At 46.0% G+C, this 27,035-nt stretch overlaps 1 protein-coding gene and 3 long non-coding RNA genes across 6 annotated transcripts; 2 read left to right on the plus strand and 2 right to left on the minus strand.

Annotated features, from left to right (window-relative positions):
- Positions 1–1,082: 1,082 nt before the first annotated feature.
- On the minus strand, positions 1,083–6,450 carry LOC144337126 (uncharacterized). Its single transcript, XR_013409794.1, has 4 exons — positions 6,299–6,450; positions 4,965–5,100; positions 1,975–2,171; positions 1,083–1,898 (listed from the first exon to the last, which is right to left on the minus strand). It is a non-coding gene; the product is annotated as an uncharacterized LOC144337126 (long non-coding RNA).
- On the plus strand, positions 1,519–13,392 carry ZNF551 (zinc finger protein 551). 3 transcript variants are annotated; one of them, XM_015125059.3, is made up of 5 exons: positions 1,519–1,575; positions 2,383–2,516; positions 6,584–6,786; positions 9,798–9,921; positions 11,012–13,392. In XM_015125059.3, the coding sequence occupies exons 3-5, from the start codon at positions 6,706–6,708 to the stop codon at positions 12,814–12,816; spliced, it is 2,010 nt and encodes a 669-aa protein (XP_014980545.3). In that variant the 5' UTR covers positions 1,519–1,575; positions 2,383–2,516; positions 6,584–6,705; the 3' UTR covers positions 12,817–13,392. The 3 variants fall into 3 exon arrangements, with proteins under 3 accessions (XP_014980545.3, XP_077836264.1, XP_077836265.1); XM_077980138.1 differs by lacking the exons at positions 1,519–1,575; positions 2,383–2,516 and having other exon boundaries at positions 6,416–6,786; XM_077980139.1 differs by lacking the exons at positions 1,519–1,575; positions 2,383–2,516 and having other exon boundaries at positions 6,519–6,664.
- A 4,039-nt stretch (positions 13,393–17,431) lies between these two features.
- Positions 17,432–23,047, minus strand: LOC144337129 (uncharacterized). The gene is made up of 2 exons (XR_013409799.1): positions 22,377–23,047; positions 17,432–17,554 (listed from the first exon to the last, which is right to left on the minus strand). It is a non-coding gene; the product is annotated as an uncharacterized LOC144337129 (long non-coding RNA).
- LOC144337138 (uncharacterized) lies at positions 23,041–26,931 on the plus strand. Its single transcript, XR_013409810.1, has 3 exons — positions 23,041–23,426; positions 24,730–26,182; positions 26,765–26,931. It is a non-coding gene; the product is annotated as an uncharacterized LOC144337138 (long non-coding RNA).
- The last annotated feature ends 104 nt before the right edge of the window (positions 26,932–27,035 follow it).

Genomic DNA, 27,035 nt, shown 5'->3' on the forward strand with positions numbered 1-27,035 from the left:
TACCGCTGGTGCAGCCACATGGACCTCAAGATGGGTGGAACAGAGGTGGAAATCTGGAAGCAGGTCTTAGATTATGAAAGCAAACTTGCATATGTAAATGATATTATAATGTTTACAATTTATGAGAAATTAATAACTAAACTTGACCTGAATATGACTGGTGATTGAAAGTTGCAGATTGCTATTTTATTGGCAGATAGTTACCAGAAAAGCCCTTTTTCCCCGTTAATTTCTTCCAAGATGATGGAGATGTGAGGAAGGGAAGCTTATTTCTAGAACCAGTTTGAAAGGTTAGTTTGGAGAAAAAGAATTCCAGGCAAAGCTGAAATAGCAATGCATATGCTAGTCGATTTTGGGGGATACATGTGTGAGTTGGTTTCCACTAGGTAACTGGGGTTCAATCCAACTGACAAACTAGAAGGTGCCCTGTAGAAACGGCCTAAAGGATGGAAGGGGGGAATTCTGCAGCGTAAATTATGATGCTTCTCTGATTCCACCGCCTTAAGAACGGAGAACTGTCGGGCTGCTGCGGATAACGCTGCACTGTGCAGAGAAGCCTGTGCATCCATCCTCTTTCCTGGACCGTCTCCGGGTATTTTGCTATTGTGAGCAAAATACTTGAACCTGCTTATTGGTCCACAGGAAGGAAAAGTTTTGTTTGCAAAGATCTGCATGAAGCAGGGGAAAACTTTGTCAACGTGGTTTTTCAATCTATTACAGCACCATCAGCAAGGTAAAAACTTAATGTCCATGTCTTCTCCACCACTAGATATGGCTACTGCTTTGGTTTTCTTTTCAGACGGGGTCTGGCTCTGTTGCCGAAGCTGGAGTGCAGTGGTGCCATCAGAGCTCACTGCACCCCCGGCCTCCTGGCCTCAAGGGATCCTACTATCTCAGTTTCCCGAATAGCTGGAGTTATAGGTGAGTCACTACTAATTTTTGTATTTTTTGTAGAGAGAGGCTTTTGCTATGTTGCCCAGGCTGGTCTCCAACTCCTAGGCTCAAGCAATACTCCCGCCAACCTCCCAGCCTCGGTTTCCTGAGCAGCTGGGCCTAAAGGAGTGAGCCATTGAATGCTTTGATTTTAATATCCAAACCCTGAGTACAATTTATTGGAGTCAGCCGATAGGACAAGGGAGGTAAACAAAGTTCTTTCCCTCCTCACCCCCTGTGTAGAAAATATGTTTGTATTCTGCAGGCTTAATGTGTATCTGACGGTTCTCTCTGACACACCAGCTGCCAGTCTGATTTTACTGGGTGTTTTACGGGTCCTGCAATCACAAATAAAACAATAACCCCTGGCCTCCACCCAATGCCTCACATCAGTTATCATATCCCTACCCTGTCAGCGATTACAGCCAGCTTTCACTGATACCCAAGGCCTCCCGCTGCTGACTCTTGGCTTAAAGTCCCCGGATGAAAATGTTGGCACAAAGGCTTCTGGGACATGTTGGCGGCACAAATGCATTACGCGGCGCGCATTGCTCTCTGGGAGCTGAAGTAGGTGGTGAGTTCTGCGCAGGGGCATATGGGACCGCCTGATGAGCCGCATTGTGGAGACAGAAGGCGGTGAATGTGAGTCCCCCCCGACGGGCAGAGGAGGAAAGCTGGGCTGGAAACTGAGGCGACAGGTCCGAGTGGAACGCGGTGACCCAGGACCGCGGTCTCCTGAAACGTCCGTCCGGAGCCAGGCGTTCTAGTGGCCTGTGGGAGTTGTAGTCGTCGGTATCCAGCCACACGTTACCTTCTGGGATCTAGTGTCCGCCAGCACTGCGCAGGCTCCTGGACTCCCTGGCGGAGCTTTCTTTGAGCTCAACTGCCTTGGGGCTTTGGAACTCATTCCCGGAGTTTTGTGTATTTGGAATTTCCTCTCTTACCCTGGGAAAGACAGGGCTTCCCTACCAGAGGAAGCAAAAATATCATTGGGCTTTTCATTACAATTGCCATCCTTTATTCTAGCTGGAAGTGGCTTACCCTCTGCAGTAGAGAGTCCATGTTTCTCCTTAGGAGTTGTATTTATATTTCTTTTCTTTTCTCTTCTTTTTTCTTTCTGAGACGGAGCCTCGCTCTGTCGCCCAGGCTGGAGTGCAGTGGTGCGATCTCGGCTCACTGCAAGCTCCGCCTTCCGGGTTCACGCCATTCTCCTGCCTCAGCCTCCCGAGTAGCTGGGACTACAGGCACCCGCCACCACGCCCAGCCAATTTTTTTGTATTTTTAGTAGAGACGGGATTTCACCGTGTTAGCCAGACTGGTCTCGACCTTCTGACCTCATGATCTGCCCACCTCGGCCTCCCAAAGTGCTGGGATTAGAGGCGTGAGCCACCGCGCCCGGCCGAAGATTTTCTTATTCATTTGTAATCCGTGTAATCCACTTCATCCCAGGCTGCCTCCACTGTCCTGACAGCCCTTCGAAGTCGAGAGAAGAAGCAACTGAGCTGGAGACTAGGGATGGGTGTGGCTTAACTTCAGACAGCAGGACTTCGGAGAGGAGTCTGGTGGAGATGACCTGGCTTGAGGTAACGATCACCTTCTTCCCGCAGCATCCCCTTTCCCGCTCCCCTTCTGCTGAGAGCTACTTCCACCGCTTAATAAAATCTCCACATTCACTATCCTTCAAGTTGGCCTTTCTGGACACCAGGCAAGAACCGAAGTACCAAGAGGGCAGGGTGTAAAAGGCTGTCACCCTGACTCTCCATTGAGCTGGCTATCACTTAGCCATCCATGGGAGGCAACTGATAGAAGAATATTGTGTTTTTGGCCTGGTGTGGTGGCTCACGCCTGTAATCCCAGCACTTTGGGAGGCGGTGGCAGGCGGATCACGAGGTCAGGAGTTTGAGACCAGCCTGGCCAACACAGTGAAAGCCCGTCTCTACTAAAAATACAAAAATTAGTCAGGTGTGGTGGCATGTGCTTGTAGTCCCAGCTACTCAAGAGGCCGAGGCAGGAGAATCACTTGAACCTGGGTGGCGAAGGTTGCAGTAAGCTGAGACCACACCATTGCACTCCAGCCTGGGTGACAGCATGAGACTCTGTCTCAAAACAACCCCAACAAAACATTGTTTTTAACACAGGCCCTCCGGGGCTCCAGAGGTTGCGGGCAACCCCTGGATGCTGCTCCAGGCCAGTACAGGGTTCATTCCTGCACCACTCACCAGGCTCCTGCACCCACTCACCTGCATGCTCCCACTCTGGCTAGCAGTTTGAGCTTGGGGTGCCGAGTAAGCAACCCACACCCCTGTTACATCCTGCAAAGGGATCAAGGGTCAAGGGAACTCTCCTATCTCATAGAGTCACCCCATCTCTATAATTTCATTCTACTTTACTGTCATCAGAACCTTTAGGGTCATCTGACATTCTCCTGCCCATTTAGCAAGGTCTGTCTTGTTGATGGCTCTGTCTCCAATGCTGAAATATGAGCTCTTGTTCCTGTTAGGCCGCCTCCAGGAATTCTCAAAAGATTTGATCACCTCATGTCAGACATGGCCCTACACCAGCAGACCTGACTTACCACATCTGTGACCTTCCTTGCATTATTCCTTTACTCACTACTTTCAGTTAAGCTGTTCTGAAAATGTCAGCTTCTTTCCCATTTTCCACTCTCTACCCTTGGACTTCCCTCTGCCTGGAGCATTGTCCCCGGTAACTGCAGAGCCTCCAAAAATACTCTTATTTTGGGGACTCTGCATTGATATTCTCCACCCTTGGACTTCCCTCTGCCTGGAGCATTGTCCCCGGTAACTGCAGAGCCTCCAAAAATACTCTTATTTTGGGGACTCTGCATTGATACTCTCCACCCTCTGGAATGATGTAATCCAAAATGTCCACAAAGTCTGCATTTTGTCTCTTTCATGTCCCTAAAGTTATTCTCTCAGAGAGACCTCCCTGAGCAAACTATCATAAATTGTAACCACCTGTTTCGTAATATAATCTCCAAAATCAAATTCCAGACCCTGCAAGATATGGAAGAGGTGAGTTCTGTCAAACAGTCAATGAAGTAATCAAATATTTCCAAATCTTGCAGATAATAGAAAATATCAATTTACTCTATAAGCCTAGTATAACTTTATTGTAAAAGCTTAAATATAAAAACCCCTGAGAAATGACATTTAATCACCAAACCCACTCACGAATATAGATGCAACGATCCTATTTGCTAGTAAAATTAACAGTGAATAAAGATGTCGTACATCCTGAGTTGATCCCCAGGATGCAAGGATTGTTTATTATTAGAAAATAGAGGCTGGGTGCAGTGGCTCATGCCTGTAATCCCAGCACTTGGGGAGGCTGAGGTGGGCGGATCACAAGGTCAAGAGATCGAGACCATCCTGGCCAACATGGTGATCACACCATAGCACTCCAGCCTGAGTGACAAAACTCAGGCATGGTGGCTCACGTCTGTAATCCCAGCACTTTCGGAGGTTGAGGTGGGTGGATCTTCTGAGGTTGGGAGTTCAAGACCAGGCTGACCAGCATGTGCCTGTAATCCCAGCTACTTGGGAGGCTGAGATGAGAGGATCACTTGAGCCCGGGAGGCAGAGGTTGCAGTGAGCTGAGATCAGACCACTGCACTACAGCCTTCGTGACAGGCTCAAAAAATTTTTAAAAACATGTTTGTTGTAACTTCTAAGGGAGGAATTATTTTTTTTTTTGCTGGCAACTTTGATTAATTAAAAAATACAAAAATTAGCTGGGCCTGGTGGTGCATGCTTGTAATCCCAGCTACTTGGGAGGCTGAAGCAGGAGAATCACTTGAACCTGGGAGGCAGAGGTTGTAGTGAGCTGAGATCGTGCCACTGCCCTCCAGCCTGGGCAACAGCAAGACAGGCCAAGTGCAGTGGCTCACGCCTGTAATCCCAGCACTTTGGGAGGCCAAGGTGGGCAGATCACGAGGTCAGGAGTTCAAGACCATCCTGGCCAACATGGTGAAACCCTGTCTCTACTGAAAATACAGAAATTAGTCGGGCATGGTGGCTGGCACCTGTAGTCCCAGCTGCCTGGGAGGCTGAGGCAGAAGAACTGCTTGAATCCGGGAGGCAGAAGTTGTGGTGAGCCGAGATTAAGCCATTGCACTCTAGCCTGGGCAACAGAGTGAGACTCCATCTGGAAAAAAAAAAAAAAAGAACTGATAAACAAATTCGTCTGTGTAGCTGTATTCACAGTCAACATGCAAAAGTCAACATGTAAAACTCATATGCCTTTCCATACACTAACAATGAAAAATATGAAAAGGAAATTAAGAAAACAATTTCATTTGCAATAGTAATGGATAGTAATGTATATGGTCAAATGATCTTCAACAAGGCTACCAAGACCACTCAATGGGGAAACGATGATCTTTTCAGCAAATTATGCTGGGAAAACTAAATATTCACATGCTAAGGAATGAAGGTGAATCCTTACCTAACACCAAAAACACAAATGAACTCAAAATGGAGTAAAAACCTAAACATAAGACCCAAAACCATAAAACGCTTAAAAGAAAATATAGGGTGAAAGTTTTATGACATTGAATTTGGCCATAATTTCTTGGATTTGACACCAAATACACATGTGACAAAAGAAAAATAGACCAATTAGACTAAATGAAAATTAAAACTTTAGTATATCAAACATTAATAACAAAATGAAAGAGAAACCTATTGAATGATAAAAAAATACAGGTTGAACATCCCTGAGCCAAAAATCTAAAATCCAAAATGCTCCAAAATCCAAAATTTTTTTTTTTTTTTTTTGGAGACAAGGTCTCCCCCTTTGGCCCAGGCTGGAGTGCAATGGCGCGATCTCGACTCACCGCAACTGCTGCCTCCCAGGTTCAAACGATTCTCCTGCCTCAGCCTCCCAAGTAGCTGGGATTACAGGCGCTCGCCACCACACCCTGCTAATTTTTGTATTTTTAGTAGAGACGGGGTTTCACCATGTTGGCCAGGCTGGTCTCGAACTCCTGACCACGTGATCCGCCCACCTCGGCCTCCCAAAGTGCTGAGATTACAGGTGTGAGCCACCGCGCCCGGCCCGCCCGACTAATTTTTTTATTTTTAGTAGAGATGGGGTTTCGCTATGTTGGCCAGCCTGGTTTCGAACTCCTGACTTCAGATGAACCGCCCCCCTGGGCCTTCTAAAGTGCTGGGATTACAGGCGTGAGTCACCGCGCCCAACCCCCTGAAATAATATTTTTTGCCTCTAGGGGCATGCTGATCTTCGTGGAGTCTGAAATAATGTCTCTAAACACTTAAGTGATCAGTTACAGAAAACACTCTGCAGAAATCTGGGAAAAGCCCCATTAAGAAGGGGTAAATACCTTCCTCCCCACTGGAGGCCGAAGTCGCCATTTCCCTGCACTGGGCACAGCACCTCAGAATCCCCGTTCGCAGAGGTCAAAGCAGTGGACACACTCGGAAGAGCTCTGTGGCGTTTTGGCAACTACATTATCCAGAGTGCAGAGCGCTAAACGGCGGTGGAGTTGAGCCAATGACAGCCCAGGATAGGGGCACTTCCGTGCATGCGCAGAACGACGGGCCGGAACTTCCGGCGTCCTCCTCGTGGCGGTCATTTTGGCGTCTCTCCTGTCTGTTTGCCCCACCAGTGTCTGCAATTTGGGTCGCGGCTGAGGGACGGGACAGAGAAGGCGCGAAAGTGGGCCTGAGGTTCTGCGACGCCACCTCGGGTAAGCTGTGCCAGGCTCGGGATAGGAACCACTGTGTTCGAATGCCCGCCCCGGTCGGCCGGCGCTCACCGCCTAGTCGACGGAGCTCAATGGCGGCAGTCGCGCTGAGGGACCCGGCTCAGGTGAGTGCTGCGTCCTCCGGGTCTCGCCTGCCCTCCCCCAGCAGAAGCCCTAAGGCCCAGTGAGGGATGCCTGCTCACAGCTCTACAGCCCAGGCCCCAGTGCCCTGGACAAGGCGCTCGTGGGTGGGTCCCGTTTCTGACACCCAGTGTGTACGGCAGTGTGACGGGCAGGGTACTGACGCGTGCAGAACTTGGAGCTGCAACTAAGCCGGGGGGGGATTCAGTAGCCTGGGGTACATCTCGGGTCTGCAGGAACATAGAGTGAGGCAGAGTTGCACCTGAGGAATTTGACCGTTCTGAGGACACTGGCAGCCTTCGAGATTTGTGAACAGATAGGGACACCGGGCTAGGATTTCCTAAAGCTATCCAAAAGTTGCTCAGGGGAAGAACAGGCTGAAGATAGGTAATAGTAGTTAGGCGTAGGAAGACTGAGTTCTTGTCCAAGCTCGCGCAGCTGGTAAAGTCAGCACTGAGGACTGAGGTGCGGAGATAGTGCCGCCAGCCCAGGCCACCTGGCTCCAAAAGTGGGCCAGGGTCATTGGGCGACCTGAGCCTGTGGAACCTGTATGTCGTTGCCTGACTCTCGTGGCTTTTATGTTTCTATAGAGTTCTATAGTGTAGAATGGCTTATGGAGCCTAATTTATGAGTGGGGTGTGTGTGTGTGTGTGTGTGTGTGTGTGTGTGTGTGTGTGTCTCTAATGGCTTATGGAGCCTAATTTATGAGTGGTGGGTGGGTGTGTGTGTGTGTGTGTGTGTGTGTGTGTCTGGTCCGACTGGTCCTCACTTCACCCATTATGGTCTCTGAACTAGTGGTGTTCTTGGACTGCTCTCCCGCCTCTCGTCTAGCCTTGGGCCCTGGGCAAATACAGAGCAAATACAGAGCAAATACAGAGCCCAGAGTCCTAAGTCCAGGTTAGATTATATGAAGCTGTTGGCAGCTGGGGGAAAGGAAGTGTAGGTTGTCCAAGGCATAGTTACCAGTATATGCAAAGGTTTGGAGAGGAGGCTAAGATGGTTCAGGAACCTACAATTATTTTCTTCTCATGAGAACAGGGAGCAGTGTGGTAGAAGTCAGACTCGGAAGGGTTCCCTGAGAAGATGAGTTGTCTGTTCATTACTTAATAGTAACAGTGGGAGGTTTGGAGTGGAGGAGGGAGGTGATCTGGCTCAGGTCTTATTAGGCTCCCTGTGGCTGCAGCATGGGAAGCCGACTGAAAGATGAGGGGGAAGACCTGGGAGGAGACTACTGGGATAGTCCAGGTGAATGTGATAGTAGCTGGGCCAATATGGTGGCTGTGAAGATGCAAGAAGCACTTGGATTCTGGATTCATTTTATAAGTAGGGCTGCCTGAAATTTTAATTTTGAGGATGAGTGGAGTCAGGGATGACTTAAAGGTTTTATTTTGGCAGTTCGAAGGGTGGAAGCTCCATCCGCTAAGATGGGGAAGTCCATAGTAGGAGTAGTTTTCATTTGAGATATCAGAAGTTTTATTTTTGACCTGTTGAGACTATGAGAGTTTTCAGAGAAATGGTTCATGGGCTGCTGGAACCGTAGGTTGGGAACAGTGAGGAGAGATTCAGAATGGAGACTTTTCCAAAAGGTAGTGGACAATCTGTGGACCAGAGTGGAGCTGTGGATCACATTTAGTAGAGGGGAAGCCGGCTCACAATGATAATAATAGTTGCCCAGGAATGGGAGGGGAAGGTCAAAGACTGGTCTCCTGCCTGAGCCCCTGATTGTGTGAGGTGTTGTGACACAGCTGTTGGACAGAAGTGTTCATGGGGAGGGTCCGAGAGAGATTATGATCTACCATGTGGCCAAGGCTGCTCAGGGGTGAGTAGACATGAGACGGATGTAGAGGCATAGGAGTTACACAGACAGGATGATGCTAGGACGGGTGCATATTCACCTCTCTGCAGACTCACCAAGATTTTATATTAACTCTTGGTGGGATCTGGGAAGTTTCAGTCAGACTGTCACATTATCTTAGGAGCATAATTGGCCATCTGTGGGACTCACTGGGCCGGGGGTGGAGAGCTACTGGGGTTGGACCTTGAATTAGTGGTAGTTGTAGAGAGGAAGGCTGTGACTGGTGGGGGGACAGCAGTCACAGCCCAGAAGAGGCCTTGGTTATCTGAGATCCACAGGTTATCTGAGATCCTTGGTGAGATCCACATTCTTCTCTCCATCTTCTCATTTGAAAGAATACAACAGGGCCCAGTGACACTGATGCCCCCTCTATTGCCCCCTCTCTTATAAGGAAACTATCCTGGAAGACAAGAGATTGTGGTTCCTTGCGTGGCAGGCTCAGAGCTTAGATATTTGCCCACCAGCCTATTGTTGCTGTGGGAGAACACAATGACCAATGGGACCATGAGGAGAGAGGGGGCATCGGTGTCACTGGGCCCTGTTGTATTCTTTCAAATGAGAAGATGGAGAGAAGGATGAACAGCGGGGATGAATTTGGGTTCCTAGGAGAGATACTGATTATAGAATGAACCGTCCCAATCATGGAAAAGCTGTGTGACCTTTGAGGTTGTGGATGTGGGAATGCAGCTGTGTGAGACAGGTGTGGTTCAAAGAGTGATGTGCATGAGAAGAGAGAGAATAAAATGAGGGCCATGAACTGGAGTCATAGGGGTAAAGGGTGAGCCCGTATTGTGTCTTGGAAGATGAATCTTGGGGACTTCACGGGTATTGCCTGGCAAGACAAACGTCAGATCACACACCCTCTCTATGGCCAATTCTCTCTCTAACTGGTGTTTATGAGAGGTGTAGCCTACCTGCCAAGCCCAGAGCTTAGATAGCATCTATCTGTTCACACACCTGTTGTTGCTATTCGAGGACTCAGTATCAGTGAAACTGTGGGGAGAGAGTAGGCATCGGTGGCACTGTGGCTGGTTATCTCTGCTGAGGTGGGCAATAGGGTAACCCGGGGATGGATGTTGGGGGCAAGAGGATAATGAACTCTGGGTCTGATCGTGGATTGAACTATTCCTGCTGTGACAGGGTATGACCTTTGAGGATGTGGCCATTTATTTCTCCCAAGAAGAGTGGGAGCTCCTTGATGAGTCTCAGAGGTTCCTGTACTGCGATGTGATGCTGGAGAACTTTGCACATGTAACATCCCTGGGTAAGGTCCTAGCATCCCTCCCAGTGTCTGCTTTTCTTTTTGACCCCGAGAGTTACCTCTGTCTCAGGAGTCTTACTGTCAGCCTAGTGGATCTTATTTTTCTTGTCTTCCCCCTGTCAGGATGACCGTGTACAGATTCATGGTACCTTGTGGCCCAGTTTCTGCCCTTTTCCTCTAGCTGCCATGTCTGTATGCCCACCTGTATCAGAAATTGCAGGCATTGTCATAATTACCACTTATATGAACTGTGGAGCTCTTTTTACAAGACTCTCCTTTGAGTGTTTTTTGTGAGTGCTGGTCACTCCCTTGTCCTCTCTTTCCTTAAGACTTATATCATTCATGTGTTAGGTGGTAGCACAATGAGGGCTGCAGGGAGAACCCTAGTTGCTTCACAGAGTGAAGAAGGCAAGGTGGTCTCAGAGGAGGCCTGGCCCCAGTGAGTGGCAGCTGGGGAAGGGCATGACATCATGGTTGTGTTAGAATCATATCAGCAGCATTTTGTGTCCAGCAGCATTTTGGTGCAAGTGCCACTGGCCATGCCTCGTTTCTACTTCTGCTTCTTTATACAATACTGTGCCGAATTGTCGTTTCGTCTGCCACTTCCAGCGTTTGGCTGCCTCCACCCTCTTGGTCTCAATGTGTCACTTGTCCTCTCCACAGCTCACTTCTTTTCAGTGTTCTTCAGTCTTGACTCACTGTGTTGTGAGGTATGCACACAGCCTCAAATAGTCCTCCTTGATCACCAGCTACCCAGTTTCAATTGGATTTTCCTAGGACTGGACAACAGCAGTGTTCTGCATAGCACATACATCACTAGCAGACAAAGTCCTGCTGAGGACTTTGGCAGAGAGTGAGTTGGAGACCCTCCTCCTCCTGTGCTGTACCTCATCCTTGTGTCCTTTGCGTGATGAGAGGACATCTCTATAATCTGCAAAAGCCCAGTACTTCAAAGCAGCCTTTTCCTCCCCAGTTCCGTTGTTCCCAGAACAGTTCCATGCACTCAGTTCTTGTGTCTCACACATTTTTGTGATACATCTTTCACCTTCCATGAAAGTCAGCATGCATTTCATCAGCATTTCTCTGCTTTCAGGTTATTGCCATGGAACGGAGAATGAGGTGATAGCTTCTGAGCAGAGTGTATCTACACAGGTCAGGACTTCTAAGGGCGATACACCCACCCAGAAATCTCTCAGTGAGATTAAGATGTGTGTCCCAGTCTTGAAAGACATTTTGCCTGAGGCTGAGCACCAAACCACATCCCCGGTGCAAAAGTCGTACTTGAGTGGCACAAGCGTGAGAGGCTTCCGCTTCAGTGCTGACCTTCACCAGCATCAAAAGCATTACAATGAAGAAGAGCCCTGGAAAGGGAATGTGGATGAGGCTACATTTGTGACAGGCTGCAGATTCCATGTGTGGAATTATTTCACCTGTGGGAAGGACTTCCCAGCCTCCATGGACCTACTCCAACACCAAGCCACTCCCAGTGGTGAGGAGCCACACAGTAGCAGCAGCAAGCACATACAGGCATTTTTCAATGCAAAAAGTTACTACAAGTGGGGCGAATACAGAAAAGCCTCAAGCCACAAACACACACTTGTTCAGCATCAGAGTGTCTGCTCTGAAGAAGGGCTTTATGAGTGTAGCAAATGTGAGAAAGCCTTCACCTGCAAGAACATACTTGTTCAGCACCAGCAAATTCACACTGGACAAAAGACATTTGAGTGTAGTGAAAGTGAGGAATCCTTTAGCAAAAAGTGCCACCTAATCTTACACAAGATAATTCACACTGGAGAAAGGCCTTATGAATGCAGTGATCGTGAGAAAGCCTTTATCCATAAATCTGAATTCATTCACCACCAGAGACGTCACACTGGAGGAGTGCGTTATGAGTGTGGTGAATGTAGGAAAACCTTTAGCTACAAATCTAACCTCATTGAACATCAGAGAGTTCACACTGGAGAAAGGCCTTATGAATGTGGTGAGTGCAGGAAATCCTTTAGACAAAGCTCTAGCCTTTTTCGACACCAGAGAGTTCACTCTGGAGAAAGGCCTTATCAGTGCTGTGAATGTGGGAAATCCTTTAGACAAATCTTCAATCTCATTCGACATAGAAGAGTTCACACTGGAGAAATGCCTTATCAGTGCAGTGATTGTGGGAAATCTTTCAGCTGCAAATCGGAACTCATTCAACACCAGAGAATTCACAGTGGAGAAAGACCTTATGAATGCAGTGAATGTGGGAAATCCTTTAGACAATTCTCTAACCTGATTCGACACCGCAGCATTCACACTGGTGATAGGCCTTATGAGTGCAGTGAATGTGAGAAGTCTTTTAGCCGCAAATTTATCCTGATTCAACACCAAAGAGTTCACACTGGAGAAAGGCCTTATGAATGCAGTGAATGTGGAAAATCCTTTACCCGCAAATCTGACCTCATTCAACACCGGAGAATTCATACTGGCACAAGACCTTATGAGTGCAATGAATGTGGCAAATCTTTTAGACAGCGCTCTGGCCTTATTCAGCACCGGAGACTTCATACTGGAGAAAGGCCTTATGAATGTAGTGAATGTGGAAAGGCTTTTAGCCAAAGCGCTAGCCTCATTCAACACCAGAGAGTTCACACTGGAGAAAGACCTTATGAATGTAGTGAATGTGGGAAATCCTTTAGCCAGAGCTCTAGCCTCATTCAACACCAGAGAGGTCACACTGGAGAAAGACCTTATGAGTGCAGGGAATGTGGGAAACCCTTTACCCACAAATCTGACCTTATTCAGCACCAAAGAGTTCACACTGGAGAAAGGCCTTATGAATGCAGTGAATGTGGGAAATCCTTTAGCCGCAAATCTAACCTCATTCGACATCGGAGAGTTCACACTGAAGAAAGGCCTTAAATGTGAAGGGAATGCGCTATTTCTTTATTCAGTATAACAGCACTGGAGGAGACTGTGGTAGCCACCTTCCTAAATTTAAACTTTGAGCATCCACAGTAGGGTATTCTTCATAAGTTTCAGGTATGTGGGAAGCTCTGAGGAGGTTCATTGTAATTTCTGATCTGCCCAGGCCTATAGCCTGATTTATGTTACTGCCAGTTCCAGAGGCTGAAGCCGTTTCACCCCTACCACCTGGCAGGTGCACACCATGTACGTGAGTCACCTCCCCACAGTGCTCAAAGAAGCAAACGTCTGTACTCTCTTATTTGCTTGGGGAAATTATTAATAGCCCAAGCATGTAAGGGGTCCTCATGTCTTTTCTCTGACTTTATAGACTTGACCCAGTTGTGGTCCAGAGAATCTGAATTGTGCTGTCAAGCTTTCTAAGAAGGATTACCTTTTTTAGGAACGTCGTTGGTCTCACATGATGCTTGTAATGAATTTTTCCGGATTCTGATTCACCAGCCTGGAAACTGGTGCACATTGCTCCGATTTATAATCTTTTTGTAAAGGCTTTAAAAAAATTTATGCGCCTTTAATCTTGGGGGTTCTATTCATTGCGTAGAATGACTTGTAAGCAGAACAGTGATGTCAGCATGAAGGGGTGAATAGATTTTGTGGAGATCTCAAACTTTTTGTGTGCTCAGAAGGGACAGTGTGATGGCAGAAGACAGCTCTTTGTCCTGTATTGGTTTAATTGGCCTGCTGCCCAAGGCCTCAAACTAAAAACTGCCAGGCTTTGTGTTCCTGTATTGTGGCCTGGTGCCATTTTTGTCAGGTCAGAGGTCAGCATGAAAAAGAGGCAGTTGTGACAATCCCCAGTGCTTCTGTGAACATGAATTTTGTTCAGTTGTCCACAAGAGATCCACATAATTCCCTAGCACTGTTGAGGGGAATCTATTTCCCAGGTCCTGCAAAGGAGCCATGTGCAGTGACGTATAAGTCAGTGTAGACTTGTGCCATTTGTTGTCAGACTATAGGCGTAGAGGTGAAATTACAGGAGCAACTGGAATTGGGACAGAAACTCCAGGTAAATAGGGAGTGGAGAAGACTGCAGTAAATTAGATGGAATGCCTCTTCTAAAAGTCCATCTACAAATTTTCCAGTGAATATGGTTGTGTGGGATCAGTGCATACAGAAATTCTCAGGATTTTCTGTTTACTGTCACTGAGATCATTATCAGAAAACAGTCTGGCCAGGCACAGTGGCTCACGCCTATAATCCCAACACTTTGGGAGGCCAAGGTGGGCAGATTGCCTGAGCTCAGGAGTTCGAGACCATCCTGGGCAACATGGTGAAACCCCATCTCTACTAAAATACAAAAAATTAGCCAGGCGTGGCAGCATGCGCCTGTAGTCCCAGCCACTCAGGAGACTGAGGCAGGAGAATCGCTTGAACCCAGAAGGCGGAAGTTGCAGTGAGCTGAGATTGCGCCACTGCACTCCAGCCCAGGCGACAGAGTGAGACTCCGTCTCCAAAAAAAAAAAAAAATAGTCTATACAGGTTTCATGGCTCCTTGTATCCTCTCTGGGCTGTTCACCTCAAGGCCATTGTTACGCAGGTAGGAGAACAAGAATAGAGAGGAGGATCATTCTGTAGTCCAAGGATGTGGCTTTTGTGACTCAGCCAACATTCCTATTAATTCAGGTGGCAACGGTCTTCATTGCTTGCCAATTTGCTGCCCCTGAGGCAAGGTTGCCTCTCTCAGGGCATGAGGAGACAGAGAGAGATGGTGAAGTCCCTATCAGGTTGCCAACCTGATCTAAAAAAAAAAAAAAATGCAACATCTAGGCTCTTAATTTTGAGCCACTTTTTAAAGCTTTATGAAGGTCTAATTTGTGTAACTGACATGCAACAAGGTACACATATCCAAAGTGTACAGTTTGGTAAAGCCATGAAACCATCATCATAACCATAAAAATGAATTTATGTATCACCCGTATATTTACCTTGTATCCTTTTATAATCTTTCTCCCTTCCCCAGCTCTTCAGAGTCAACTGATTTCCTTTACAGTAAATTACTTTGCATTTTATGGATTTTTTTACTGAGATATATATACACACATACACACACACACACACATATATATATATATATATATATATATATACACTTTTTTTCTTTTTCTTTTTTTTTTTTTTTGAGGCGGAGTCTCGCTCTGTCGCCCAGGCTGGAGTGCAGTGGCCGGACCTCAGCTCACTGCAAGCTCCACCTCCCGGGTTCACGCCATTCTCCTGCCTCAGCCTCCCGAGTAGCTGGGACTACAGGCGCCGCCACCTCGCCCGGCTAGTTTTTTGTATTTTTAGTAGAGATGGGGTTTCACCATGTTAGCGAGGATGGTCTTGATCTCCTGACCTCATGATCCGCCCGTCTCGGCCTCCCAAAGTGCTGGGATTACAGGCTTGAGCCACCACGCCCGGCCATAAACACTTTTTTTCTTACTGGTTTTCTTCGTGCTGTACAATTGAGATTCAAAAATGATGAATCTTTGTATTGCTGAGTATCATGCTGTACTGTGGATAAGTCACTGTTTATCCATGTGTTTAGGGGCATTTATATTATTTATAGATTTTTGTATATTACAAATAAAGCTGCTGTAAATACTTGAATTCAGTTCTTTATATGGATATGTGTTTTATTTTCCTTGTGTTAATAACTCAAATGTCTTAGTAATGTAATGTCTTAGTTACAATGTAGGTGAATGTTTAACATTTTAAGAAATGCCAAATTTGATCTAAATGGATGTTTCCTATTGTAGTCTCACCAAGGGTGTATGAGAGTCCCAGTTCCTTTACATCCCTGCCAGTGCTTCATGTGGCTAATCTTTTTTGTTTTAGCTCTTTCAGTATATGAATAGTGGTATCTCACTGTGGTTTTCATTGCATTTCCCTAAAACTTTATGATATTGAGCATTTTTTAATGTTTTTATTTGCCACCTGTGTAACTTCTTTGGTAAAATATCTGTTCATATGTTTTCCCTACTTTTTTTAGATGAGTTTGTTTGTTCGTTCGTTTATTTTTTATTTATTTATGTATTTTGATACAGAGTCTTGCTGTGTCGCCCAGGCTGGAGTACAGTGGCATGATCTCAGCTCACTGCACCTTCCGCCTTCCAGATTCAATCAATTCTCCTGTCTCAGCCTCCTGAGTAGCTAAGATTACAGGCGCGTGCCATCATGCCCAGCTATTTTCTGTATTTTTAGTAGAGACGGGGTTTCACTGTCTTGCTCAGGCTGGTCTCGAACTCTGACCTCGTGATCCACTCGCACCAACCACCCAAAGTGCTGGGATTACAGGTGTGAACCACCATGCCCAGCCCAGTTTATTTATATTTTTTTAAAAAATAAAAACAGTGGCCGGGCGCGGTGGCTCAAGCCTGTAATCCCAGCACTTTGGGAGGCCGAGATGGGTGGATCACTAGGTCAGGAGATCGAGACCATCCTGGCTAACACGGTGAAACCCCGTCTCTACTAAAAAATACAAAAAACTAGCCGGGCGAGGTGGTGGGCGCCTGTAGTCCCAGCTACTCAGGAGGCTGAGACAGGAGAATGGCCCGAACCCGGGAGGCGGAGCTTGCAGTGAGCTGAGATCTGGCCACTACACTCCAGCCTGGGCGACAGAGCGAGACTCCGTCTCAAAAAAAATAAATAAATAAAAATAAATAAATAAAATAAAAAAATAAAATAAAAACAGTGCAGAATAACTGTCTTTAGTAACAAAGACGTGTTAGAATTTTCCTCACTCATTCTTCTATGGTATAGTTTCTTTGCTCTGTTAAACAATTTTTTTCTATTGGAGGATTTTTTTTCTCTCTTCTTTTCTTTTCTTTCTTTCTTTTTTTTTTTTTTTTTTTTGGAGACAGGGTGTCACTCTGCCGCCCAGGCAGAGTGCAGTGGTACCATCACGGCTCACTGCAGCTTGGACATCCCAGGCTCAAGGGATCCTGCTGCCTCAGCCTCTCAAGTAGGTGGGACTACAGGCACATGGCTAACTGCCTGGCTGATTTTTTATTTTTGTAGAGATGGAGTTTTGCCATGTTGCCCAGGCTGGTGTTGAACTCCTGCACTCAAGAGATTCTCCTGCATTGGTCTCCTAAAGTGCTGGGACTACAGATGTGAGCCACCATGCCTGGCCCTCCATTTTTTAAAATTATTGTTTATTGATTTTTTAAATTTATTTTGAGAGAGAGTGTTGCTCTGTTGCCCAGGCTGGAGTACAGTGTCACAATCTCGGCTCACAGCAACCTCTGCCTCCCAGGTTCAAATAATTCTCATGCCTCAGGCTCCCAGGTAGCTGGGACTACCTGTGCACCACCACACACAACTCATTTTTGCATTTTTAGTACAGACAGGGTTTTTCCACTTTGGCTGGGCAAACAGCTCGGCCTCCCAAAGTGCTGGGATTACAGGTGTGAACCACCCGTGCCTGGCCCTAATTTTTAATTTTCTCTTAAAAATTCCTCACCACCTGTTCCAGAATTTGTGTGTGTGTGTGTGTGTGTGTGTGTGAATGGGTGTAGACAAGGTCTCCCAGGCTAATCTTTTAACTCCTGGCCTTAAGCATTTTTCCCACCTCTGCCGCCCAAAGTGCTGAGATTACAGAGCATAAGCCACTGCACCTGGCCTTTTCCTCAATTTTTTGTGCACAATATAATGCCTGTATTTCCCATACATTTTAAAATCTGCATTAACATGTTCTCTGTCACTTTCTTAAGTCTAAGCATTCAATAATGTATTAAATTTTTTTTTTTTTTTTTTTTTTTTTTTTTTTTTTTTGAGACGGAGTCTCGCTCTGTCGCCCAGGCTGGAGTGCAGTGGCTGGATCTCAGCTCACTGCAAGCTCCGTTTCCCGGGTTTACGCCATTCTCCTGCCTCAGCCTCCCGAGTAGCTGGGACTACAGGCGCCCGCCACCTCGCCCGGCTAGTTTTTTGTATTTTTAGTAGAGACGGGGTTTCACCATGTTAGCCAGGATGGTCTCGATCTCCTGACCTTGTGATCCGCCCATCTCGGCCTCCCAAAGTGCTGGGATTACAGGCTTGAGCCACCGCGCCCGGCCTAATGTATTAAATTAAAACTAGGTTTGTAGTCTTTGCCAATTTCCTTGATGTCAATGCTCGTGTTATAGTCAATATTCTTTTTGATTTTTGGTCTATCCTTATTTGGTGATTTTAGATAGGTCGTGGTTATAAGGTTAGAACTATATACATATAGATGTATATATAGCAATACTTTTGGTTTCATTAAGCAGACATTCACTGAGTGCCTACTTAGTGTAAGCATTTCATTAAAACTACTTATTAAATCTCCCATCTTCCGAACTACTAGATTCTAAGGTTTGAGAAAGCCAAGACCTTTTTTCCTATTCACTACTGTGGTCTCAGTTCCTAGGAAGATCATAGTGTAAGAGGCCCTGAAGAAACATTTATGCGAGCTCCATAAAGGAGGGAAGTAAAGAATCCCAGTCCCAACACTGGCGTTCAAGTGTGTCCTACAGTCCTGGAAGGCCTGTCTGTACAAAGTATGAAAAACAGGAGTTTTCGAGTGACCTGTGGGCAGCGTGAACAAGAACTCACTTTGGTAAAGGTTTTGTTCATGCCTTCTTTCAACAATAGCACTCCTCAGCTAAGCATACAGTCACGCTGTTGCTTCCAGCTGTCACTCCTTCCTCCTTTCTGTGACCCTACCATACCCCCAACCCTCTTACTCCCTCTCAGGCCATGGATCCAAAAGGCCAAGGTTACCCTACTCTTCCAACCCCAGCCGTGGTCAATTTCTTTTTCCTTTTTTTTTTTGGAGACGTAGTCTCACTCTGTCGCCCAGGCTGGAGTGCAGTGGTGCGATCTTGGCTCACTGCAACCTCTACCTTCCTGGTTCAAGCGATTCTCCTGCCTTAGCCTCCTGAGTAGCTGGGAGTACAGGTGCCCACCACCACGCCTGGCTAATTTTTATGTTTTTAGTAGAGACAGAGTTTCACCGTCTTGGCCAGGCTAGTCTCAAACTCCTGACCATGTGATCCTCCCGCCTTGGCCTCCCAAAATGCTGGGATTACAGGCATGAGCCACTGCACCCGGCTGCCGTGGTCAATTTCAAACGGCCATATTGATGTCACTGAACCTGGAGTTGGGAAGACTTTCTGGTAACACACCTTTGTATTCTGTTTCCGATATACTGATAGAGTATCCACAGATAGCCAGAAGAGTAAAGATGACAATAAAACAGTAAAATAATTAGGAAGTAGCAAGTTTTAAATATTTGTTTTTTAAACAGTTTTATTGAGATATAATGAACTTAAATTGTATGGGTTTTTATCCTTCACCTTAGAAGGGATTCAGTTGTGTATTTTTAAAATATATATTTTGATGTTTTTATACATCTTACATTCCCAAAACCAAATGTTTCTTCCAGCCCTATTCAATTTATCCTTTGCAACATAAATTACTGATAGAAAGACATATTCTGTCCTTTGTAGGGGCTATTTTCAAATATGTCTATAAATGGAAGACATTATAAAACCTGATGAACCCTTTCCCAGTCTTTTTTTTTTTTTTTTTTTTGAGACAGGGTCTGTCACCCAGGCTGGAGTGCAGTGGTGGATTTATCATTTTGTGGTCATCCTTTTTCTTCTTTTTCACCATTAACTATCAAGCAATTCATGGTGGTTCTTGTTTCATCTGTCCCTATGTGGATTTATAATTACAGATATTTCATTAAAGGCATAAAGTCTTCAGATTGCATTTCTAAAATTTAAGGACCCTTTCCTAACTACAAGATTAATATACAAAATAAAAATGTATATGTGTACAAAATTATAAATGTTTTATATACGTACTGAGTCGTATCAACTGCTGCTTATTTAAGACAGATTGCTATCAGCATACAAAATATATTTGATGTTTAGTAGGTGTGTCTTTGAGTTTGTTAACCTATATGTACTGCTTCTTTAATATTTATGTAACGTTGCTAAACTGCTTGTACATTAGAACTTCCCAGATTGTTGATTTGGCTTATTAAATCTCAGATTCTGTTCAGTGTGTTCACCACTCACTCTGCTCCCCAGTATTTCCTGTATACTAGATATTGGTGAAATGAGTGATTAAGATCTGTTCCAAATGGACAGGTTTATGGTGGTGACAAACCTGGAAACAATGTGTCCTTTGCTACCACAACATGAGCAGCCTGGAAATAAACATTACAGGTATCGTGTGTGCTGGTTGTGAGACAGGTGTGCAGTGGTGACAGCACAGCCTAGCAACATACACACACATCTGTGGCATACACTGACAGATGTAGGAAATTGGCACCCCCCAGCACAGCCTGGAGCCATATGTGTGTGCCATGTCCACAACAGAAAAGATGTATAACAAACCTGAAACATAGGCAGGTACACAACACGCAAGGGACCTGTGAGACGGGATGGAGATACTGACACACCATAGCAGTCTCCACAGAGACTTGTGGGAGAGACGTGTGCTAGGGACAACCAAAAATCTGATGTGTGGGGCCAGGCGCGGGGCTCACGCCTGTAATCCCAGCACTTTGGGAGGCCGAGGCGGGCGGATCACGAGGTCAGGAGATCGAGATCAGCCTGGCCAACGTGGTGCAATCCCATCTCTACTAAAAATACAAAATTAGCCGGGTGTGATGGTGCGCACCTGTAATCCCAGCTACTCAGGAGGCTGAGGCAGGGGACTCGCTTGAACCTGGGAGGCAGAGGTTACAGTGAGCCGAGATCGCGCCACTGCACTCCATCAGAGCAAGACTCTGTCTCAAAAAAAAAAAAAAAAAAATCTGATGTGTGGGTCACAAACAATTGCAGTATTTCTATGGGCCAATTGTGAAGAGGCAGGCACAACCTGATGTGATAATACTACTCCCTACACCCCTCACTGCGTACTAGAGGATGTACTGATGAGGGAACTGGTTCATACCCCAGCACAACCTGGAAATGCACATGTCTGAGCAGATTTGACCTAGGAAGGAGAATATGATGTTTATGGGCTTTATAGGAGGGTTCAGCCCAGATTCAGCCAGTTTCAGAAGTAGTTTGTCAAGTACAGGTGGGAGAAGGAATGCTCTTGGGGATTAGTACTCATTGTCAGTCATTGATTTTACACAGGGCTGGGCAGGAGCATTTGGGACTAAGGACACCTGCTAGAGTGATTGAGAGGCGAAAGCCAGAGATACACGATGGTCATGCTGGACATTCTCAATTCTTCATCTTCTCTCCCAGTGTCTGCAGTAGTGACTGATAACTGAGTGATAGTTCAGTATGGTGTGGAGGAAGCATCCTATGGCGGTGTTTAGATGGAAGACCGAAAGGACGCTAGGAATGAATCATTGCATGTGGTTGTGAGAGAGCGATGTGTTTGGAGTGACACCAGGGACCCTGTTGGAGGTGTTCAGGCAGTGGCAATGCTGACCATGGGAAGCAAGTTTGCGGGGAAGGCCTTGAGGACCCAAGTGGCAGTGTCCCAGTGTGGTTACTCATGTTCTGGGCTTAGCAGACTTGGCACAGACTTGGCAGAGAGGAATCTGCCCAGAGTCTCCTGCATTTCCAGTCAGAGGAATAAAGGGACCAAGGCAAGCCAACCCAGTTCAGTGTCGACCTCAGCTGCTTGTGTGAGAAACACTCACCCCAAACCCAAAGAATGGACTAAAAGGCATGAAGAACAGCAAAAGTGAGAGTTTCATTAACAGTTTTGCAAGATCAGGGGGTCTGGTGTAGGCAGGCACATCTAGGGTAGTAACAACAGGTAATTTATCTCCTTGCTCTCAAATCCCTCCTCCCAGTTACTCATTGGTCAAGTACTATGGGGTTACAATCTTCCCAGATGTCGTCTAAGTTTCATTATCCCCCTTATAAGGTTAAACCCTGGTCCCCTTCCCTGCTTAAGTTTTGATTTTCAATAATGAAACTTTCTTCCCTTTTATGGCCTGAACCCTCCTCTACATTCTGTGCACCTATTGTGACCTTCTAGGCGCATGAGCCATGCGGTTTGTTACATTTGCAGGCTGGCTGTCAGTCCTTAGATTTATCATGCCTTGAAAATGGGCTATTTAAAATATTTTCTCACACTTGGCAGCCGTGGTCGTGTATGGATGTTGCTTGCCCTCTCTGAACTGCAGATACATTAAGAGACAGGAATGATCATTCCTCTCTACTCTTTTTGGGTGGAAGGAGGAATAAGTAAATGAGGTAATCCTTAGGAAGCTGGTCAATATTAGCTCCACATGAAAACAGTAGTCTTGGCCAGGTGTGGTAGCTCACGCTTGTAATCCCAGCACTTTGGGAGTCCGAGGCGGGTGGATCACGAGGTCAGGAGTTCGAGACCAGCCTGACCAACATGGTGAAACCCCATCTGTACTAAAAATACAAAAATTAGCTGGGTATGGTGGCACGTACCTGTAATCTCAGCTACTCAGGAGGCTGAGGCAGGAGAATCGCTTAAACCCGGGAGGCAGAAGTTGCATTGAGCCGAAATTGCACCATTGCACTCCAGCCTGGGTGACAGAGGGAGACTCCGTCTCAAAAAAACAAACAAACAAAATAGTAGTCCTGATTGTCAGCATCCAGGGAAGTGTGCACAGTGCCGTGGGGAGCCTGAGAAGGGCTCTCAGAAGAGTCAAAGGGAAATGGGGTCTGGCACCAAGCACAGACAGAATAGAAAGGTAGTGGAGCTTGATTCCCCAAGACCCTAGGTCCTGCAGTCTGGGTTTGAATCCAGGATTCCCTATTTCTCTCCATGGGTTTATAAGGAAGTGACATACTCTTGGGGGCTTTCTACTCCTGTGCAAGATGGAGATAATGAGTGGACCCATCCAGGGGCATGAAGATGATGTACAGAGCTGAGGTTTACAGAGCATGGGTCAGAGAGGGCTTCATGCATAGCCACTGTTGTGGTGGTTGGCAGCTGTTAGGGTTGTGATTGCCCTCAACTCATGAGGGGAGGGGAGATTCCTTTGGGAATGGGGACCAATGAGGAGAGGGGGATGGAGATATTTACAGCTCAGACCCCATTTTCAAGGGCTGCAGGTCTCCCTCACCCACCCCATGTATTTTGCTCATCATACCACTGGGCTCCTGGCCCAACCAGCTTCCAACCTGGCTGTCCCAGCCAGGAGGTCCTACGGGGCCACAAGGCCCAAAGATGTGAAAATATCCAAACTGAAACAGAAAAAAAAAACAAAAAACAGAATACTACCAAAAAGTGTGTTCTGGAAAGAGAGGCAAAACTGAGACAGAAGCAATATCTGTTTAGATAATCCCAGAAAATTTTCAAAAATTGGTCAAAGGTCTAAAACTCTGCATATCTCAGAGATAACAAATATGAAGAAAACCACATACATACGTATTTTAGTTAGCAAGACTTCTAAGAAACAAAGCCAAGGACAAAATATTAAAGCTGGCCAGGGCTGAGGATAAACACACTGCTTTCAAAAGAGCAATACTTTGAGCTTATTCCTCGAAAGAAATGATGGGAGCCAGACGGCAATGGAAGGATAACTTTCTTTTTTTTTTTTTTTTTTTTTTTGAGGCGGAGTCTGGCACTCTTGCCCATACTGGAGTGCAGTGGCCCGATCTCGGCTCACTGCAAGCTCCGCCTCCTGGGTTCACGCCATTCTCCTGCCTCAGCCTCCCGAGTAGCTGGGACTACAGGCGCCCGCCACCTCGCCCGGCTAGTTTTTTTGTATTTTTTAGTAGAGACGGGGTTTCACCGTGTTAGCCAGGATGGTCTCGATCTCCTGACCTCGTGATCCGCCCGTCTCGGCCTCCCAAAGTGCTGGGATTACAGGCTTGAGCCACCGCGCCTGGCCAGGATAACTTTCATGTGCTGTGAAAGAACACCATTCTCAACCTGGAATATTATGCCCACCTTAAATGTTCTTCAAAAATGAATGATAGGTAAACATACTTCAGAGAAAAAAAAAATCTGTAACTAGCAAATCTACTCTAACAGAATAATAAAGGGAAGTCTTTGGGCAGAAAGAAATAGTGTGAGAGGGAAATATAGAATTCTGTGAAGGAATGAAGAACAACATAAGCAGATAACAAAGATAAACATCAGTAAATATTAATTTAATACTGGTTTATACTGTCAATTTAATGGCAGTCAAATTGGGAACCCATACCCCCAGAAGGATGATGGTTCCTATTTTTCCAAATCTTCAAATAACTGTTTTCCCTATACAGGAGAAATGCTAGACTTTTGTTCATACATTCTCCTACTGAATAATGAAGACTAAATTCTCCTTTGTGGAGACATAATGAGTTAAAAGCACTCTATAGTAACCCTGGTACAATCACGTGACACAAAAGGAAGGGGTGTCCTTTAAAATTTTTTTGAAGCACTTTTTAAGTGCAAATATGGGAAAGACTAGCATCTCTAAGTAGTGACATTTGTCAGAAAATGTGTAGGGGAGCATTAAATCTGTAATGTAACTTTTCTAGACAGCAGAGCATGGTAAGTTTTGACTGCTGAGCTGCCCACAAAATGATCAGAGATTATTATTGTTAGAATAGGGGAAAGGAAAGTGATGTTTACTTAAGGAGAAGTAGCAGAGATTAACGTAAATCAAAATGTATATATTAGATAAAGGTCCCTGAGGATAGAAGAAACAGAATCCATAGGAGAAAAAAAACACGCCATGTCAAAAATACTAGGCTGGGTGCGGTGGCTCACGCCTGTAATCCCAGCACTTTGGGAGGCCGAGACGGGCGGATCACAAGGTCAGGAGATCGAGACCACGGTGAAACCCCGTCTCTACTAAAAATACAAAAAATTAGCCGGGCATGGTGGCGGGCGCCTATAGTCCCAGCTACTCTGGAGGCTGAGGCAGAAGGATGGCGTGAACCCGGGAGGCGGAGCTTGCAGTGAGCCGAGATCGCGCCACTGCAGTCCAGCCTGGGCGACAGAGCGAGACTCCGTCCGTCTCAAAAAAAAAAAAAAAAAAAAAAAAAAACTGAATGAAAAACATTATGAATTGGAATCTCAGCTTCAGCTGCCAATATCTACGTTGCAGAACTTCACCCAATTCAGTCTAGAAAACTATACAAACAATGTTGAGTTTACATTCTAGTGAGGGGGAAGAAAACAAGTGTATCCAGTAGTTATAAATGTACTAGAAAGTGAAACAGTAAGAACAGAGTGTGACTGGTGGAGGGAAACCTCAAAGGACATGGCATTTGAGTTTACCAGAATGATGGGGAACCAGCCATGAAATATGATCGTACTGCTGAAACTAACAGATTTAAAATGCATGCTTTTGAAGATATGAGGCAATGTTATGAGATTTTTACCTGCCATAACTATTTTAATCTTAATAATAACGCTGTGAAATAAGAACTATTATTGTCACGATTTCTCAGATGAGGAAGCTTGAGGCAGTGGAACTGGGATTTAAACCCAGGTAACATGACCAGAATCTGATATTAACCACTATGTAGTCATGACAAACTTTTATGGTGAATGGTTAAACACAAAGACCCTGAGATACAAAAGACGTGGTTTAAAGAAAGAATGCATTTACTATGCCATATTGTGATATTTAAAACACACATGCACATCCTTTGAGCTTCTGAATAATATGGAGTGTGTCTTGTCTTGCCCATAATAGATTCTCAACCAAGGCTCTTATTCACTACTTCTTACTATTTTCACAGCTATACTTTTCAAGTTTAGCACATGTACTGCATCCACTTGGTGAGTATCTTTTTATACCCAGTAGGTAAAAAGTATTTATATACAGTAGGACTATTACATTGAGGTAAAATTGCAAGCTATTTGATATGGTTTGGCTCTGTGTCCCCACCCAAATCTCATCTCGAATTGTAATTCTCACGTGTTAAGGGAGGGACCTGTAATCCCCACGTGTCAAAGGAGGAAGGTGATTGGATCATGGGGGGCAGTTCCCCCGTGCTGTTCTCATGATAGTGAGTTTTCACAAGATTTGATGGTTTTATAAGGTTTTGGAAGTTCCTACTTTGCTCTCTCTCCTGCCACCCTGTGAAGAAGGTGCCTGTTACCCCTTCTGCCATGATTGTAAGTTTTGTGAGGCCTCTCCAGCCATGCAGAACTCTGAGTCAATTAAACCTATTTCCTTTATAAAGTACCCAGCCTCAGGTAGTTCTTAATAACAGTGTGAAAACAGACTAATACACTACTGCTATAAGAAACACACACTCGGCCAGGCACGGTAGCTCACGCCTGTAATCCCAGCACTTTGGGTGTCTGAGGTGGGCGAATCACCTGAGGTCGGGAGTTTGAGACCAGCTTGACCAACTGGAAAAACCCCGCTCTACTAAAAATACAAAATTAGCTGGGCGTGGTGTCACGCGCCTGTAGTCCCAGCTACTCAGGAGGCTGAGGCAGGAGAATCGCTTGAACCCAGCAGGCGGAGGTTGCAGTGAGCCAAGATCGTGCCACTGCACTCCTGCCTGGGCAACAAGAGCCAAACTCCATCTCAAAAAAAGGCCAGGCGCAGTGGCTCACGCCTGTAATCCCAGAACTTTGGGAGGCCGAGCCAGGTGGATCACGAGGTCAAGAGTTCGAGAACAGCCTGGTCAACATGGTGAGATCCCCGTCTCTACTAAAAATAAGAAAATTAGCCAGGCGTGGTAGCGGGTGCCTGTAGTCCCAGCTACTCGGGAGGCTGAGGAGGAGAACTGCTTGAACCCGGCCGGTGGAGGATGTAGTGAGCCGAGATTGCGCCACTGCACTCCAGCCTGGGCAAGAGTGAGAATCCATTTCGAAAAAACAAACACAGGCCGGGCGCGGTGGCTCAAGCCTGTAATCCCAGCACTTTGGGAGGCCGAGACGGGCGGATCACAAGATCAGGAGATCGAGACCATCCTGGCTAAGACGGTGAAACCCCGTCTCTACTAAAAAATACAAAAACTAGCCGGGCGAGGTGGCGGACGCCTGTAGTCCCAGCTACTCGGGAGGCTGAGGCAGGAGAATGGCGTGAACCCGGGAGGCGGAGCTTGCAGTGAGCTGAGATCCGGCCACTGCACTCCAGTCTGGGCGACACAGGGAGACTCTGTCTCAACAAAAAAAAAAAAAAAAAGAAAAAACAAACACAAAAACAAAAAACACTCATTTGTATGGTTAGTTATTTTTCACCTGTACTTCTAAAACAATTACAATTCCTAATATAATCTTACCACCTGTGGTGCTACCCT

This window comes from Macaca mulatta, chromosome 19 (genome assembly GCF_049350105.2).
Source record: "Macaca mulatta isolate MMU2019108-1 chromosome 19, T2T-MMU8v2.0, whole genome shotgun sequence".
Lineage (NCBI taxonomy): Eukaryota > Metazoa > Chordata > Mammalia > Primates > Cercopithecidae > Macaca > Macaca mulatta.